This window comes from Amblyraja radiata, chromosome 18 (genome assembly GCF_010909765.2).
Source record: "Amblyraja radiata isolate CabotCenter1 chromosome 18, sAmbRad1.1.pri, whole genome shotgun sequence".
Taxonomy (NCBI): domain Eukaryota; kingdom Metazoa; phylum Chordata; class Chondrichthyes; order Rajiformes; family Rajidae; genus Amblyraja; species Amblyraja radiata.
Window position 1 is genome coordinate 26,363,930 of NC_045973.1, and position 19,269 is coordinate 26,383,198.

The 19,269-nt window shown below is 50.5% G+C and overlaps 1 protein-coding gene across 2 annotated transcripts in view; it reads left to right on the forward strand.

The window, feature by feature from the left end:
• The first annotated feature begins 3,133 nt into the window (after nucleotides 1-3,133).
• Nucleotides 3,134-19,269, forward strand: part of slc6a6 (solute carrier family 6 member 6) — a 36,959-nt gene continuing 20,823 nt past the window's right edge. The window contains exons 1-3 of one of the 2 annotated variants that reach the window (XM_033036945.1): nucleotides 3,135-3,384; nucleotides 3,944-4,005; nucleotides 4,727-4,954. In XM_033036945.1, the coding sequence (XP_032892836.1) occupies nucleotides 4,729-4,954 (226 nt within the window). In that variant the 5' untranslated portion in view covers nucleotides 3,135-3,384; nucleotides 3,944-4,005; nucleotides 4,727-4,728. Of the gene's footprint in view, nucleotides 3,385-3,943; nucleotides 4,006-4,726; nucleotides 4,955-19,269 lie in introns of both variants that reach the window. The other variant, XM_033036946.1, reaches the window with a different exon arrangement.

Below are 19,269 nucleotides of genomic sequence, written 5' to 3' on the forward strand. Positions count from 1 at the left end.
TTTGTGTCCTTTTTAGAAGAACCAATTTTAGAACCTTGGGGTGTAACATCACGACCTAATTAGTTTAATTTAATTTAGTTTAGTTATACAGCATGGAAACAGGCCTTTTGGCCCGACCATTGATCACCCTTACACTAGTTCTATCCCACACATTAGGGGCAATTTACTGAAGCCGAATGACCTACAAACCTGCACGCCTTTGGGATGTGGGAGGAAACTGGAGAACCCGTAGGAAACCCACACGGTTACAGGGAGAACGTAGAAACACCGTACAGACAGCACCCACAGTCAGGATTGAACCCGGGTCTCTGGCGCTGTGAGGCAGCAGCTCTACCCGCTGCACCATTGTGCCGCCTAATGAAGGAGATTCTTGAAGAGAGTAAGGAATCAGTTAAGGGGGCATATAAATTGATAAATTACCAGATGGTCTGGATTTATTAGGAGGCCTCCAACATTTGAGTGAGATGTTGATGGGGCATCATGGATGGCATGGGCAAGTTGGGCTGAAGGGCCTGTTTCCGTGCTGTGTGACTCTAATGTCTGGACCACTGGACACATCAGGAGCACAAATCCCAGCAGCTGGACAATCGACTCCCATCTCAACCCATCCGCAGACCACAGCACACACCTCTGGCCCACAGAACCTACCACAGGTGTGGAGAAAGGCTAGATGTCAGCTTGAGGAGCTCGCACCAAATTGATGGGCCGGAAAGCCTTCTGTGTAACCATTCTCTGCAACACAGCCCCCATATTACCCCTACCACCTCACTCTTAAAAGCCCTCAATCTATACTAGCTTGCCCTGATTTATTCTGAACCCCTTACATCTCACATTCGCCTGGTATTGGTTTATTATTGTCGCATGTATCAGGATACAGTGATACATTTTGTTTGCATGCTATCCAGTCAAATTATACTGTACATGAGAACAATAGGTAGTGCAAAAGAGAAAATAAAGAGTGCAGAATATAGTGTTATAATGACAAAGAAAGTGCAAATAGAAAAGTGCAAACTTTGCAATGAGGTAGGTTGGAAGATTGGGACTACAAACTAGTTTATGGGAGGACCATTCGGTAGTCTGATAATGGCGGGGAAGAACCTGTTCCTGAGTCCGGTGGTGCACAATTTTGTATCTTCTACCAAAAGGAAGAGGGGAGAAGAGGGGATGACCGGGGTGTGAGTGGTCCTTGATGATGTTGGCTGCTTTTCCGAGGCAGCGTGAAGTGTAGATGTAGTCGATGTCTGGTCTGTGTGACGGACTGGGCTACATCCACAACTCTCTGCGATTTCTTGTGGTCTTGGGCAGAGCTGTTCCCAAACCAAGTTGTGATGCATCCCGATAGGATGCACCTGTAGACGTTGGGAAGGGTCGTTGGAGACGTGCCGAACCTCCTTGGTCTCCTGAGGAAGTAGAGGCGTTGATGTGCTTTCATGGCCGTAGCCTCAATGTGGTTGGTCCTGGACAGATTGTTGGTGATGTTTACACCTGGGAACTTGAAGCTCTCGACCATCTCCACTTCACCACCATTGATGCTGACGGGGACAAGTTCCCCACCACCCTCCCTGGTCAATAACTGGCTCCTTCCTCTCGCTGACATCGAGGGAGAGGTTGTTGTCCTGACACCATGTCCATCTTCATCAACGTGTAGATGGAATTAGAGTCCAATTTGGCCGCAGTCATGGGTGTATAGGGAATATGGAAGGGAATTGAAAACGCATCCTTGCAGGGCACCTGTGTTGAGAATTATTGTGGAGGAGGTGTTGTCACCTATCCTCATTGATTGTGGTATGTGGGTCACCGCCAGGTTGTTGCCCCATGACTGCCCCTGCAACCCCCTCCCCTGACTTCCCCCCTCCAGTGCCCAGAGGTCAACACCATCATCAATCTTGCCCAACTCCTCCCTCCCTCCCTTCCCCCAAATGCCCCAGACCATCCCCACCCTTGCCCCTACCCCTCACTCCCCCTTAACCCACTCCCTACTCCCCGGCCCCCCGGACAATCTGCGGTGCTGGCCGGGGTGGCTGAGTGAGGGAGTGAGTGAGGGAGAGGATAGTCAGTGTCTGGGGGCAGGCAGGTGTAGGCCGCTGCAGAGGGAAGCAACCAGTCATAAAATGGGAGGCAGCTCTTCACAAAATGGGTGAAGGCAGAGACTGGCGGCCGGAGCCTAGCCTAGCCGGCTCTGTGAGTCCTCTCTCTCCCCCCCCCAGTAATACAGGCTTTGCATAAACCTGTTAGCGGTCGCATTAGACGCGGCGCGGACCGCCGACCAGCGCGTATATTTATACCGAGACCTTAACCCCGTCGGCGCCGACAGGCAGCGGACTCGGTGGATGGAAGGCACAACCTGCCCCGGCAACCCCCACCTCCTCCTCTTTCCTCACCCTCCCCTCTACCCCCTCAACCCACCCACTCCTCCCCCTCTCCCCATAGTGTAGATCCTGGACGGACCCCCAGGAGTGGGGGGTTTAGCCCAAGGGGAACGAGGGGGGAGGGGGTTGAATCCACAGGATGGGAGTCTGTATGGGCACCTCAGGGTGTGATCGCCCCAGGGGTTGGGCAGTGTGTAGGGTAGTGGTTGCATAGACCCATAGGAAGGGGATGTAAGGACCCAGGGTGGAGGGTCTTAGAGACCCCCATGGTCAAGGGATGTAATCACCCCCCCCCCCCCCCCCCCTCCAGGGTAGGGGCAGTGTGTAGGGGCAGTGTGACACTCCAGGGTGGAGAGATGTCATGTCCCAGGTTAGGGGGAGAGTGTGGCCGCGGGAAGGTTGTTGAAATCCCCCAGGGTAGGGGGCTGTGTACCGCCGGTTCGAAGAGCCAGTCTCCACAACACGAGCAGCAAACGCCGGCAAAGTCAAATTGAAAAAGAAAGCGACGATGTAGCGGGGGGAGAAATGTACAGTGAGTGTGTGAGAGATACAGAGAGAGGCATCCGCCTCCCTCTTCTGTCTTTGCTTCTGTCTGCACGCTTGTGTCCAAAGATCTTATAACGGATCTTTGCTTGTCTCTCTGCTTCTCTCCTCCCCTCCTCCCCCCTCTCGCCTCTCTCCTCCCTCTCTCTCCTTCCTCCTCCTCCTCCCCCCCCCCCCCCCCCCCCCCCCCCTCTCTCTCTCTCTCACTCACACTCCCCCCCACACTCTCCCCTCTCTCTCTCGATTTGCCAATCTACGTCCTTACGCAGAGAGGAAGCTGGTTTTGGGTTTTTTCCACTCATAGACATGAGGTTGCTGAGCGAGCGAGCGACGAGGAGGGACAGTTAGCGAGCCTTATAAATGAAAATCAGTTTCCAAAGCGGGATTCATTTTGTGAGCTAACAGAGGGATCTGTGAACAACTGAACGAGGAGCCGCAAACAACCTCCCCACTCCCCCCACCCCAGCTACAGGTAATCCACGATATTTCACATACAACCTTTGGGCAAGGGCTCTTTTCCAATTGAGAAAAAAATAATAGGAATGACTTTTAATTGTCTGAAATAAAGGGAGTAAAATAGATTCCGGCGGGCGGGAGGAGAAACTGTACGGGGGGGATTTTTATATATTAAAAAAAACACAAAAAAATCCTCGATTCTAACATCAGGATAGTGTTACATTAAAAAAAATGTAATCTAGATATTCATATTTTAGCCAATTGAGCAGAGGAACTGCCGAGCCTTTGAACAAAGACACAGGGGTCAAGGCAGGCAATGTCCTCTGTTCATGAGCTGAACACTCCTTACAGTTTAAAGATGTTAAAAGGGGGTTTTAATTCTCTCCCTTCCGTCTCCAAAATCATCGAATTAAAAAAAAAGGATCGTTCTATTTTGGGGAGATTATTTGCGGGTGCCTGCTCCTCCTACCCCCGTTGCTGCTCTCTCTTTCTCTCTCTCTTTCTCTCTGTCTCTCTCCCCCTCTCCCTCTTTCTCTTTTTTGTTCCTTGTCTATTTTTGTTGTTCTCCCAAACAGAAGCTGGACAAGTGTATTGGAGCGTGTAAGGGGCGTTTTTCCCGGAGTCCTGAACCCACTCTGTATGTATCATTGCCCCCGGAGCGAATATTGTGGCTATTAAAAAAAAAAAAAAATATTAAAAAAAAAAATTTAAACAAATTAAATTTAAAGAACAAAGGGAGAAAAAATAAAACGGCGTTAAGGTTGCATTGAATGGATGGCTTCAGGGGGAGGGGAGGGGAGGGGAGAGGAGAGGGTGGGGAAGGGTTTTGCCGGAGGGAGGGGGGTGGGTACAGAAGGGGGTGGATCGGAGGCCGGTACCCGGCGAGGAAACATGCCCACCCCCAGGGGTAGGGTCCCCTCGCAGGGGGTGGGGAGAATACAGGGGTGGTGAGATGGGTGAAGGGGGGGGGGGGGGGGGGGGGGGGGGGGGAGGAGGAAGGGAGCGCATTGATCCGGTGACCTTGTGTGATTGGCGGGGCAGCGATCACTATGGGAGCTGTATGTGTGGCCGATGCCATTAACAAGACTGATTGAGACCTTTATTTTTATTCTCCTCTGTCTGTGTGTGTGTGTGATTCTGTGTGTGTGATTCTGTGTGTGTGTGTGTGATTCTGTATGTGTGTGTGATTCTGTGTGTGTGTGTGTGTGATTCTGTGTGTGTGTGTGTGTGTGTGTGTGTGTGTGATTCTGTGTGTGTGTGTGATTCTGTGTGTGTGTGTGTGTGTGTGATTCTGTGTGGTGCGTGTTTCTGTCCGTGTGCCTCCGTGTCTGGGCTGCATCATGTGTGTCCGTGCTCAGGAATGGCCCGGGGTGAAAAGATGCATTGCTTAAAAGATTTTCACAAAGACACCCTGAAGCCCTCCCCTGGGAAGAGTCCTGGGACCAGACCCGAGGACGAAGCCGATGGCAAGGTGCAGCGCGAGAAGTGGGCCAACAAGCTTGATTTCATTCTATCAGTGGCTGGAGGCTTCATCGGACTGGGCAACGTCTGGAGATTCCCCTATCTCTGCTACAAAAATGGTGGAGGTAAGCATTGTCCTCATCCAGGAGGTCCCATGCCTTGGTCAGGCAACAGTCTCACCACCAGGGAGCGGGAGAGAGGGTGGATGGCCTTTGTTCTGCCTTTATATGGCTGTGGTGATTGTATCACAGGCAGCCTCCAATTCTTGTTGACATTTAATTTGTTCCATAAAATCTCCTTGGATATCTACCAAGAGTGACGAGACTCTAGTTTAATAAGTGGACACAAGGAACAGCAGCCGCTGGTTTACAGGAAGAGACATATGGTGCTGGAGTAACTCAGCTGGTCAGACAGCATCTCTCCAGAACAGGTTTAAACCATCTTCAGAAGAAGGTTTAAACCTGTTAGAGGAATCAAAGCCCAGAGGACATGGGTTTAAGGTGAGAGGAGAAAGGTTTAATAGGAATCTGAGAGGCAATCTTTTCACACAGAGGGTGATGGGTATATGGTACGAGCTGCCAGAGGAGGTACACAACATTTAAACGACATTTGGTCAATGCATGGATAGAAAAGGTTTAGAGGGATATGGGACAAATGCAGGCAAATGAGAATGTAATAAAAGGGAACTGCAGGTGCTGGCTCATACCAAAGGGAGATACAAAGTGCTGGAGTAACTCCGGGTCAGGCAGCACCACTGGAAAACATGGATAGGTGACCTTTTGGGTCGGGACCCTTCTTCAGACTTTTTCTGCAGTAAATTAGACTAGCTTAGATGGGGCATCTTGGTTGGCATGGACGAGTTGGGCCGAAGGGCCTGTTGCTCTGCTGTATGACTCTACCAGTGTCCTCCAGAGATGCTGCCTGGCCCGTTGCATTCTGTGTCGTTCTCTGGGTTAATGGTCCAGCACTGGGGCCCCGTTTGATCCCTAGCTGGTAAAGTGAGGCAGAACCAACCCTCTCTGCCCGCAGCCCTTCGCTCCAACACCCAGCCTGACACAGTCGGGGAGCTGTGGCCTTAATACTAAAGCGGGATTAGTAACTGTCTTTGGCTTGTTGCTGTGTCCCTGTGGCCTTGGTGTGTGTCCCATCGCTGATCCTCACACCTGGTTAATGAGTACAGCAATTTTGATGGGAGTTGATGGCTGTTACACAACATGATTTGCATTGGCCATGTGGGGGAAAACAGGGTGTTACAGATGTGCACATCTTGCTGTGACTCACCTGGCAGCGGAACAGAAGCTTCCTGAATCTCTGCTACCCTCTTGTGTATCTCCCAGTCCGTGCCGACCGGTGATCTCCGCACATAACACGGTCCCTCACATTAGGGACAATTTACAATTTTTACCGAAGCCAATTAACCCGCAGACCTGTACGTATTTGGAGTGTGGAAGGAAACAAGAGCAACCGGAGAAGACCCACGTGGTCACAGGGATAACGTACAAACACACCGGACAGACTGCGTCCGTAGCCGGGATCGAACACTGGTGTCTGGTGCTGAGGCAGTAACTCTACCGCTGCACCACCGTGCTGCCCCACTTGTGCCTTACAACCTAACAGTATGGGCAGTAAATTCTCCACTTTCAAGTAATAGAACAGAGAACTGTACAGGGTACACAAAATTGCTGGGGAAACTCAGCGGGTGCAGCAGCATCTATGGAGCGAAAGAAATAGGCGACGTTTCGGGCCGAAACCCTTCAGCACAGGATCAGGCCCTTCGGCCCACAATGTGCCAAACATGATGGCAAGACCATCTCCATCTGCCTATACATGATCCATATCCCTCCATTCCCTGCATAGCCATGTGCCTATCCAAAAGTCTCTTAAAAGCTACCATCGTATCTGCCTCCACCACCACCCCTGGCAGCTCATTCCAAGCATTCTCCACCCTCTTTTGTGTAAAAATAAAAATTGCCCTGCACATCTCCTTTAAACCTTTCCCCTCTCACCTTAAGGCTATGCCCACTAATATTTGATTTTTCCACCCTGGGGGAAAAAAGATTCTGACTGTTTACCCTATCTCTGCCCCTCATCATTTTAGATACTTCTATCACAACCTCCCTTAGATCTCCCCACAACCTCCGGCATTGCAGAGAAAACAATCCAAGTCTGTTTGATCTCTCCCTGTAGCTAATACTCACTAATCCAGTCATTGTTCTCGACCCGAAACGTCGCCCTTTCCTTCTCTCCAGAGATGCGGCCTGTCCCGCTGAGTTACTCCAGCATTTTGTGTCTACCTTCTTTCCTACACATTCTGTCCGCTCCACTGCGAAATCTCCTCATTGTTCTGGTAAACCTCTGCACCTTTTCCAAAGCCCCCACATCCTTCCTGCACGCAATACTCCATGTAGCCTGACCATAAGTCTAATAAAACTGCATCATAACTTCCTGATTCCTATATTAAATGCCCCGACCTATGAAAGCAAGCCCTCTTTGCCGCTCTATCTACTTGTGTTGCCACTTTCAGGGAGTTATGGACTTGACCCCAAGATTTCTCTGTACATCAATGCTGCTAAGGGTCATGCCATTAATTGGATATTTCCCCCTTGCATTTAAATGCAAACCTCACACCTCAATGCCTGACTAGACGCCGCAAACCCAGGCCCTCTGTGCCAGCAATCCTCTACTCCACCTCCCCCTCCCTCTCCCCTCCTCATCACTCCCAACATTCTCCTTGTGCAAATCACAAAGTGCTGGAGCAACTCAGCTGGCCAGACAATGTCTTTGCAACCAAGCTCGTCCAAATAACCTCACTGTATCCATGGACACACAAGGAACTGCAGATGCTGGAATCACATTTTTAGTTTAGAGATAAAGCAAGGAAACGGGCCCTTCGGCCCACCGAGTCCCATGCCCACCATTGGTCACCCGTTCACATGTTATTCCACTTTCTTATCCACTCCCTACACACTAGGGGCAATTTACAGAGGTCCAATTAACCTGCATACTTGCGCATCTTTGGGATGTGGGAACAAACCAAAGTACCTGGAAGAAACCCATACGGTCACAGGAAGAACATGCAACCTCCACACGGACAGCATCCAAGGTCCGGATCGAACCCGGATCTCAGCCAACGTGAGGCAGCAGCTCTACCAGCTGCGCCACTGTACCACCCCAATATTTCCCATCATCCCCCACCCCCAATCACCCTGCTCCTTTCCTCTCTGCACACTTATCTCCCATCCCCGATTCCCCTTGTATCCCCCACTTCGTCCCGCCATTCTCTTCCACCCATATCCCACCCTCCCTCCTGCTATACATTTCACCCCTCTCCTTATCTGACACCCTTTTGTCTCCTTTTCACCTCCAGCCTTTGCCACCTACTCCACCCATCTGCTAATCACCCCCTCACCTGTATCCACCTATCACTCGCCAGGCTTTGTCCCGCCCCACCTCTCTTTCCCAGCTTTCTCTCCCCCTACTCCATCACTCTGAAGAAGGGTCCCGACCCGAAATGTCGCTTGTCCATTCCCTCCACAGATGCTGTCTGTCCCGTTGAGTACCTCCAGCATTGTGTGTTTTGCTCAGGATTCCAGCGTCTGCAGTTCCTTGGGCCTCCACCCCCCTTGGGCCTCTCTGCTGCTCTAACGCAGTGGCTTTGTGTGAAGAAATTCCTGCTGAGTTCCACATTGGATCACTGGTGGCCATATTGGTTCATGGGAGGGTTACCATGGTCACCAATGACCCCCCCCCCCCATGTGACTGAGTTGGTGGTGACCTCTCTCTCCCCCCACAACCTCCAGTCCCTGACCTGAAGAACCCACACCCTCTAACTCCTCCCCAACCGGGCAGGGGTGGCATCCATCCATGTCCATCATGGCCAGGGAGCAAATAGAGCTGTACAGCATGGAAACAGGCCCTTGACAAGAGGCATTCTGGGCTAGTCCCATTTGCCTGCATTTAAAGTGCAAATAGACACAAAAAGCTGGAGTAACTCCGCTTTGAGTGGGTCAGGCAGCATCTCTGGAGAGAAGGAATGGGTTGAGAACCTTCATAATGCAAATGCTACCTGACCCACCGAGTTCTTCCAGCACTGTCTTTTGCTGATTGCATCCACGCTATCAGTCTGCTGAACATTAACCTTCCTGGAGGAAAAGATGTGGGAAATCCATCAAAATCCTGTTTGCACTTTCTCCTCTGGTTCGATATCGTTGAGTGATACGGGGCATTGTGTGATCTAATCACAGACCCACAGACATGTAAACAGTGCCTTCCAAGAGTCAAGTGTTTAATTGTCATATGTACTGGCAACACAACAATGAAACTCTTGCTAGTTGCAGTTTAACAGGCCTGTAAACACAGTAACACACAGATAAATATATAATAATCACTAATACAATGAATGAATAATTCGTTTTTTATTGTCACTGGTACCGAGGTACATTGAAAGGCTTTGCATGCTATCCAATCAGATCAGATTATACTCTAGATAAATACATCAAGCCAAACTCAAGTACAATGTGTAGAGCAAAGGGGAAGATGCAGAGTGCAGTGCCTCGGTGGGTCAGGCAGCATCAAAGGAATAGGTGATGTATCAGGTCGAGACCGTCCGACAGAGACACACTCCGTAGTAAATCATCTGAAGAAGGGACCCGACCTGAAACGTCGCCGTTTTCTCCAGAAATGCTGCCTGACCCGCTGAGTTCCTCCAGCACTTTCTGTCTTTTGTCGCATCTGCAGTTCCTGGTGCCTCCATTGAAGATGGTAGTGGCTGAGGTTAGTGTGGTGTAGTGTTCAAGCGAGTGACGTATCTCTTCAACACTACACACCTGCTCCATGCTGTGAGGGATGAAGGGCATCTTCTGTCCCCACCACTCCTGTTTGCTTGGCTGCTGCCTTGCCAGTTTGTGCATCCACTTTGTTATCGCTCACAGAGTGGGTGCTCTGTGAAACGTCCCACCGCTCCCTACGTCACTCTCTCAAGCTGAGCTTCCTTCCTCTGGTAACGCACGTGGTCGACGCCATCTCCGCACCTCTTCCCCCAACCCCCTCGCTGCCTCTGTTCACACCACCACACGCTCTCCCACTTCTGTCTCATGAAGACACAGAGCCGTACAGCATAGAAACAGACCCTTCAGCCCACCTTGTCCATGTCGACCAGGTTGGCATTCTGCATTAACAGGCTAAACCCTTCCTATCCATATATCTGTCCAAATGTCTTTTAAAAACCACAACTGTATCCGTTTCCACAGCTTCCTCTGGCAGCTCGTTCCAGATACGGACTACCCTCAAGTGGAAAAAGTTGCCCCTGAGGCCCCTCTTAAATCTCTCCCCTCTCACCTTAATCCTGTGCCCTCTAATTTTAGAATCCTCTCCCCTGGGAAAAAGACTGTGAGCATTCACTTTATCTGTGTCCCTCATGGTCTTGTACACCTCAATAAGGTCATCCCTCGGCCTCCTACGCTCCAATGAAAGAAGTCCCAGCCTATCCAACCTCTCCCAGTAACTCAAGCCCACAAGCCCAGGTAACATCCTGGTGAACCATCTAAGTTAGTCCCGAATGCCTGCATTTGGCCCTTATCCCTCTAAACCTTTCCTATCCATGTATTTGTCCGTCTTTTCATTGTTATAGTACCTGCCTCAACTACCTCCTCCGGCAGCTCATATCCGTATAGCCACCACCCTCCGCCTCTATAGCTTCCTTTGACAGCTCGTTCCAGATACAGACTACACATTGCCGCTCAGGTTCCTATTATAAATCTCTCCCCATCTACCTTAAGCCTGTACCGTCTAGTTGTAGAATCCTCTACCCTGTGAGTAGTCACTTCATCCCTGCCCCTCGTGTTCCTGGAACCACTGTGACCCAACATCAGACTTTGAATCATCATGCTCGACATATCTGGCACAGTCAGAGTTTCCTTGAAGCGCGTGCCTCTGTTTTTGATGCAATGCTGAACTTTAAGCTCGTTTTTTTTCCTACTCTTTTGGCTGCTTTCAAGTTTCAGATCCTGTGCCTTCAGATCCAGTGCGAGGTGTGTGTCAGATGTGCTGCACTTCAAACCTGCTAACAGCTGAAACAGCAGTGGTTACTTATCAGGGCCACCTTGTGTCGAGCAGAGATACTGTGAGAAATATTTCCCTGGCCCCTGACACTTGACTCGCCCGAGGCAGGGGCAGAACGAGGCAAAATGGAACCTAGTCCATAGTAACAGCGGCACAGCGGGTTGAGCCCCTGCCTCACAGCGCCAGAGACCTGGGTTCGATCCTGACCTCGGGTGCTGTCTGTACGGAGTTTGTACCTTCTCCCTGTGACCGAGTGGGTTATCACCAGATGCTCCAGTTTCCTCCAACACTTCTAACACGTGCAGGTTTGTAGGTTGATTGGCTTCTGTAAATTGTCCCTAGTGTGTAGGATGGTGATTGTTGGTCGGCGTGGACTTGGTCGGCTGAAGGGCCCATTTCCACGCTGTATCTCTAAACTAAACTCAACTAATTAGCAGAGTATGGGGCAGCCGAGCCGAGGGTCTCCACTTGCTGGATCTGATCTCCGCCCTGCTGTTCACATGAGGCCTCCTCTCCTCTCACCATCACACATCAGCCACCACAACTTCCTCTTCATCCCTTTGTTCAGACTCGTGATGACAACTTCCACATATACACGACCAAATTTCTTTAAGTCGGACCCAAAGGTCATAAGTTGAAGTGGGACTTGGGGTACAGTCTCCAAGGGTGACAACCCAGGGCACTGCTGACACACTTACCCCCAACACCTCTATCCTACCCGGAGAGAGCTGGCAGCTCTGTTTTGAAGCAGGGCATGTGGGGTGGAAGACAAAGAGGGAGAAAGAGACAAATCTCCCTGTGTCTGTGTCGGTGCCTGTTTCAGTTTCACTCACTAATCATGGGATCTCACTGTGTCCAGAAACCCCTATCTGCCTGTTCACCTAATTCAGACAAGTTGTTATAATACCTCCCTCAACTACCTTCCCTGGCAGCTTGTTCCATACACCCACCACCCTCTGTGGGGAGAAAGTTGCCCCTCAGGTTCCTATTAAATCTCTTTCCTCTCACTTTAAGCCTGTGCCCTCTAGTTTTAGAATCCTGTACTCTGGGTAAAAGACAGTGTGTTCACTTTATCCATGCCCCCTCATAATCCTGTACACCTCAATATGGTCACCCCTCATCCTCTTACACACCAAAGATAAAAGGTCCCAGCCTATCCAACCTCTCCCCGCAACTCAAGGTCGCAGGTCCAATCTGACGAAGGGTTCCGTCTCGAAACGTCGCCTATCCATGTCCTGCAGAGATGCTGCTTGACCTGCTGAGTTACTCCAGCATTTTGTGTCCTTTTGTGTAAAGCAGCATCTGCAGTTCCTTGTCTCAAGCCCAGGTAACATCCAGGTGAATCTCTTCTGCACCCTTTCCAACTTAAGGACATCCTTCCTCTCGCTGGGCAACCAGAACCATTGTGCTCCAAGTGTGGTCTCGCCAACTTGTGCAGCCATTTCACCATGCCCCAACTTTTACACTCAACACGGGATAGTTTCGTTTAGTTTAGAGATACAGTGTGGAAGCAGGCCCTTTGGCCCACCGATCACCCGTTCACTCTCGTCTATGTTATCCCACTTTCTCATCCACTCCATACTCTCTAGGGGCTAATTATAGTGTTAATTAACCTACACGCTCGGATGTGACAGGAAACCGGAGCACCCGGAGGAAACCCACGCGGTCACAGGGAGAACGCGCAATTTCCGCACAGGCTGCACCCGAGGTCAGGATCGAACCCTGATCTCTGGCGCAGTGAGGCAGCGGCTCTACCCGCTGCACCACTGAGCCACTTCTGGTCGTAGCACAGTCATACAAGAGAGAAACAGCTACTTCCCCACTGTTATCAGACTTCCCATAAGCTAGGGTGTAGTCCCGATCTCCCAACCTACCGCATTGTGGACTTGCACTTTTTCCCTGTAACTGTAACACTATTACACTGTAACACTATATTCCACACTCTGGCATTTTTTTCTTTGCACTGCCTGTTGTACTTGTGTGAGGTTTGATTGTACTCGCGTATGGGATGATTTGACTAGATAACACAAAGACCAAGTTTGTTGCTGTATCTTGGTACACGTGGCATGATATACCAAAAGCCCTATGGCCCACCATGTCAATGCTGACTATTCAGCTTCCCCTTACACTAATCCAATTTACCAGCACTTGGGCCACAGACTGAAATGTTTTGAAGAATCCAATATTCACCTAGACTTGAAACATATGCCCTCGAGTTCTTGATTCCCCTACCCTGGGAAAAATACTGTGTATTCCCACTTTCTATTCCTCTCATGATTCTATGCATATCTAAAAATCCTGCACTCCAAGGCCTGCCCAAAAATCCTGCACATCCTAGCCTGCCCAACCTCTCCCTGTTGCTGAGGCCTGGCCTGGCAACATCCTCCTATTTTCTGCACTCTTTCCAGCTTAATGGCATCTATCCAATAGCTTTTGTGTGATCAAACTGAACACAATATTACAGCGACAGACCCGTCCCCACCAGTGCTGTACCCCAGTGTTATACAGAGACAGACCCGTCTCCACTGTACCCCAGTGTTCTACACCGACAGACCCATCCTCACCGATAGCCCATCGCTTGAGCTCGGTGTGACTGGACTGGATTCCGGGTTTATTCATCAGCAGTTTCCATCCAGTTCATGCAGATGATTAGGGATTGATTTCTAAGTCTGAGCTGGTGACCAGCGGCACCTATGGCTGGGGCAGTGGATGAGACCCCCTCCGGCCAAACTGACCCCGTCCGGCTGACCCCACCCTCTCCGGACTCCACATGATTTATACACGTCTATAAGATCACCTTGTTCTCGGTTCCCCTACTCTGGACAAGAGACTGTGTTTACCCAATCTATTCCTCTCATGATTTTGAACATAAATTTCTACACGATCCCCCCACCATCCTCCTGCGCTCCAAGAAATAAGAGTCCCAGCCTACTCAACCTCTCCCTGCAGCTAAGACACTCCAGTCCTGGCAGCATCCTTGTAAACCTCTCTACTATTTCCAGCTTGATAACATTCCTCCCACAACCAGCCTCTGGTGTTCTCATTTCACCATGGGCTGGAGCTCCACCACGTGATCCTGATTCTGCACACCAGGACTTGGATCCTGCCGGCTATTAATCTCCTGTGGACAGCAACCACTCCCAGCTCCCTCCCAGCACTGCCTGTCACGAAACAAAGGAGCGGTCGGTCATCTGAGATACACCTCCCCCGCTGTGGCCCAGACCGGGGAACTATACGCATAACACAGCACAGTCCAGCACAGCAACAGACCCTTCGGCCCACAATGTCTGTGCCCAACATGACGCCAATCTCTGCCTGCACGTGATTCCCTGCATATCCGTGTGCCTATCTAAAAGCCTCTAAACGCCACTATCGTATCTGCCTCCACCACCACCCCTGGCAGCGTGTTCCAGGCCCCCCCCCCCCACTGCCCATTGTGTTAAAAAAACAAAATTTGCCCCGCACATCCCCTCTCGCCTGAAAGCTATGCCCTCTAGTCTTTGACAGTGTGGAAACAAGCCCTTTGACCCAGCGAGTCCACACCGACCCGCGATCACCCCATCCACTAGCACTATCCTACATATTAGAGGCAGTTTACAGTTTTATCGAAGCCAACCCTTCGATAGGTTAGCCGGGTTTAACCTACAAACCTGCACGTCTTTGGGACATGGGTGGAAACCGGAGCACCCGGCGAAAACCCACGCGGTCACAGGGTACAAACTCCATACAGATAGCACCCGTAGTCAGGATTGAACCTGGGTCTCTGGCGCTGGGAGGCAGCGATCATTGGCCGTGCCTCTGTGCCACTGGTCCACTCTCCATTCCTTCCATGCTGTATTGCCAAACTCAATCTTCCCTGCTTACACTTACACCTCTATGAGATCTCCCCTCGGCCTCCTGCGCTGTGAGGGGTGAAGTCATTGGGAGGTCTTGATTAAACTGGAACAAACTCCATCCACCTGCCTTGATGCCTGACACAGTGCTGGTGCTGCCCTGGTCTCAGGTTACAGCCCAGAGGCACAATAGGGGCCTACGCACACACACACACACACACACACATACCAGCTTTCTGCTCACCACCTCCCACTGCCTACAGAAGTGCCAACCTGTGGACAAGTTTCCTCTTCGCCTCTCCCCTCCCCTCCCCCTCCACTCTCTCTCCTCCCCCACCCCCTCCTCTCTCTCACCCCTCCCCTCTCTGCCCCCCCACCCCCCACACCACTCTCTCCGCTCCCCCACCGCCCTCCCCTTTCATTCTGCAGTGATTTATCACACTGAGGGCTGTTGACCTTGGGAGGCGGTGTCTCCAGTATGTGGCCACATTCTGACGGAGCCACCACTCCCAGTCACCACCGGTCCATGCTGACATGAGGGCCAGCCTGTGCGCGGGGAGAGACACACTGACTTGTCTGCTGGGCGCAGACTTCCCTCAGACTCCCACTGCCTTCTTCACTTCTGCGCATTAGTGTAGGTTAGATTACTATTGTCACCTGTACCTCAGTACACATGAAATTATTTTTGTTGCGCGCTATGCAGTCAGCGGAAAGACTATACATGATTACAATCAAGTCGTCCACAGCGCACAGATACAGGATGAAGGGTTTACTATTTAATGCAAGGTAAAGTCTGATTAAAGATAGTCCAAGGGTCTCCAAAGAGGTACATTACTGTTATTTGTTTTTTAGTATTATTGATTATTATATTTAGCAGGCTGAGGGGCAAATAAAGTGGTTTAGGTTATTTATTGTCACGTGTATCGAGGTACAGTGAAAAGCTTTGTTTTGCATGCTTTCCAAATAGATCAGATGTACTATACATAAATACAATTGATTCAAACTCAAGTACAATAGGAAGAGCAAAGGGGAAGATACAGAGTGCAGAATATAGTTCTCAGCATTGTAGCGCATTAGTTCCAGAGACAAAGTCCAATGTCCGCAATGGGGTAGAGATGAATCGGACAGTGCCCTAGCTTATGGAAGGACCATTCAGAAACCTGTTAACAGAGGGGAAGAAGCTGTTCCTGAGTCTGGTGGTACGCACTTTCAAACTTCTGTACCTCTGCCCGGACGGGAGTGGGGAGAAGAAGGAATGACGGGGGTGGGACATCTTTGATTATGTTCACAGCGTGAAGTGTAGATGGAGTTGATGGTGGGGAGACTGTTCTGTGTGTAGATAAGGTGAATATACAGAATCTTATACCCAGGGGAGGGGAATCAAGATCCAGAGGGCATAAATTTAAGGTGAGAGGGGAATGATTTCATAGAAACCTGAGGGGCAACTTTTTCGCACAGAGATGGCGGGTTTATGAAATGAGCTGCCAGAGGAGGTGATTGAGGCAGGTACTATAACAATATTTGAAAGTCATTTGGACAGATACATGGATAGGAAAGGTTGAGAGAGATATATGGACTAAACACAAGTAGATGGGACTAATGTAGATGGAGTATCTTGCTTGGTTGACATGGGCAAGTTGGGCCGAAAGGCCTGTTTCCATGCTGTATAACTGAGTCTCTTAATATCCAGTCCATTGTATTTGAGCTTGGGTCTTGGTTAGGCCAATCATATAGCAGTCTGACTACTGTCCCCATCTCAGCACGGTGGCGCAGCGGTAGAGCTGCGGCCTTACAGCGCCAGTGACCCGGGTTTGATCCTGACTACGAACGCTGTCTGTACGGAGTTTGCACGTTCTCCCGGTTTTCTTCGGGTGTTCCGGTTTTCACCCTCGCTCCAAAGACGAGCAGGTTTGTAGACAGGGTGATCGCTGGTCGACTCAGTGGGCTGAAGGGCCTGTTTCCGCACAGTTTCTCTAATTTGAACTAAGTGTGGAATCGCAGCATGAGTCGTCCTGGAGCAGCGATGAGTCATTTAGGTTGTTTACTGCGACACAGAATGCGTGGCTGTGCAGACTGTCTCCACATCCTCTCCACATTTCTCTGAGGCTGACCCGCACCCTGTTCCCTTTCCCAGTTACCCCTGCATGGGGGCATGCGATGGGGGGGGGGAGGTTGCAGTGTGACGTGCGTGTGAGCTGCGTGCCGAGCTGCCGGCTCTCATCATAGTGACGACGCAGCTGGCATTGTGTCCTTGACAGTGCAGCGGCAAGGGTAGCCAGCTAAATATAGGAGCGCGCCCTCCCTCCGCCTGGCTGCAGGGGGCTGATGCTGTCGCCGTTCCCTCCTGCCCCAGGTGCAGAGAGGGCCCCAGGGTGGGGAAATCAGGTCTCCGAGGAAGGGGTTTGCAGTGTAGTGACAGAGAGAGAGATACACACACGCACACTCATAGGCGTGCGCGCACACACACAGATACACACACAGACGTGCACATAGGCACACGCATTCAGAGACGCACACACACACGGAAATACAGACACACGCACTCACATACACAAAGGCGCATGCACACGTACGCATACCCACATGCATACACAGAGACACACGCATGCACACATGGAGAAGCATATACACAGAAATAGAGACACATACAGTGACACACTGATACAAACACACATGCAGATGCACAGAGACACGCAGAGACAAATACACACTTACGCAGACACACACATGCAGTCTGTGTCTGCCCCCCCCCCCCACCGCTCCTGCGTTACCCCACTACTAGGGGGAGCTCCCTCGGCTGCATGTGAAGCTTTGGAAACGCAATGTAGGTGCTATATATTAAAATACAGGTTATTTGAATTGAATTTGCATGAAAGTGGGTGACATTTAAGAATATAGGACCTAATTAGGTTTAGCGTAGAGATACAGCATTGGAAGCAGGCTCTTCAGCGATTGTTGCCAACTTGTACCTTTGAATACACAAATCCTCCCAACACAAAGGCTTATATTATCATCGCTCTCCCTCCACTCCCCCCCCTCTCTCCTCCTCCCTCTCCCTCTCTGGCCCTCTCTCTCTCTCTGTCTCTCACGCACACATCACCAAACTTGGTGTTAGATTCCATCAACAAAACATTTCCTTTCGCTCTGAATTTTTTTGTTTTCAGGGAGAATCGGAGAGAAAGGTTTTTTTTTGTTTTATTGTGATTTAAAACAAAAAGATAATAAAGTTCGCAGAAAGACTCTGCGGCACAGAACCATGGAAAGTTATAAAAAGTAGTTAATAATTGTGGGTCGAGGCTCCTCCTCGGAGCACAGTGACCCTGAGTTTGTTGCCGTTAAGATTATGCGCTCCAGGGATGAAAGTGAGTCATTTGGATTTCTGTAAAGCATTTCCTGAGCCCCGACTTTAATGAACTCAAGGTTAAGTTTATAGGAAAACAAATTAAATATATATTTGTATACCTTTGGGAGAGGAACTTTTAATGTATTGTGTATGTGTCTGGCCTACTTCCATTTGCTTATCACATCATACTGTTTAACAGTGCAGTGACTGCAGACAAAACATAGTGAAGTTTAACTCTCGGTTGCTGTGGGTCAGGGTACAGACGGTAGAGCGTGTGCATACGTGACCTTCCCGTGGCTCCGCGCGGCGTGCGCCGTGATAACGCTGATGTGGCTGGCAGCCGCTCAGCGGCGCCGCTGAGGCGAGGCCTCCGCCAGCTACAGGCGTCCAACGCTAATTCTGTTCCCAAACAAAGCCAGATAACGCCTTTATCTCAGGCAGGGCGCAGGGAGAGGTGAAGGGTTGGTGGTTGCAGAAGCCACCCGCACTCGGGACGTGGAGTGGAGCAGCGAGGCGCAGGAAAAGGCCCAGTGTCCGTGCCCAATATGATGCCAGGTTCAACTGATCTCCCCTGCCTGCACGTGATCCATATCCCACTGAGTCACAGAGTCATAATAATAATGGATGGGATTTATATAGCGCCTTTCTAATACTCAAGGCGCTTTACATCGCATTATTCATTCACTCCTCAGTCACACTCGGTGGTGGTAAGCTACTTCTGTAGCCACAGCTGCCCTGGGGCAGACTGACGGAAGCGTGGCTGCCAATCTGCGCCTACGGCCCCTCCGACCACCACCAATCACTCACACACATTCACACACAGGCAAAGGTGGGTGAAGTGTCTTGCCCAAGGACATAACGACAGTATGCACTCCAAGCGGGATTCGAACCGGCTACCTTCCAGTTGCCAGACGAACACTTAGCCCATTGTGCCATCTGTCGTCCCGCCATCTGTCATACAGAACAGTCACAGCCCAACTTGCCCCTTCCGAACAAGAATGACCGAGAACAAAGTGAAGACAATACACTTCTCTGTAGAGCTAAACCTGGCCCCACCTGCCCACATTTGGCCCATGTCCCTCGAAGCCTTTTTACGAAAGATGTCATAAGCCGGAAAGAATGCAGAGGAGATCCATGACAATGATGTCAGGACTCAAGGGCCTGAGCTACAGGGAGAGATTGTGCAGGCTAGGATTTTATTCTC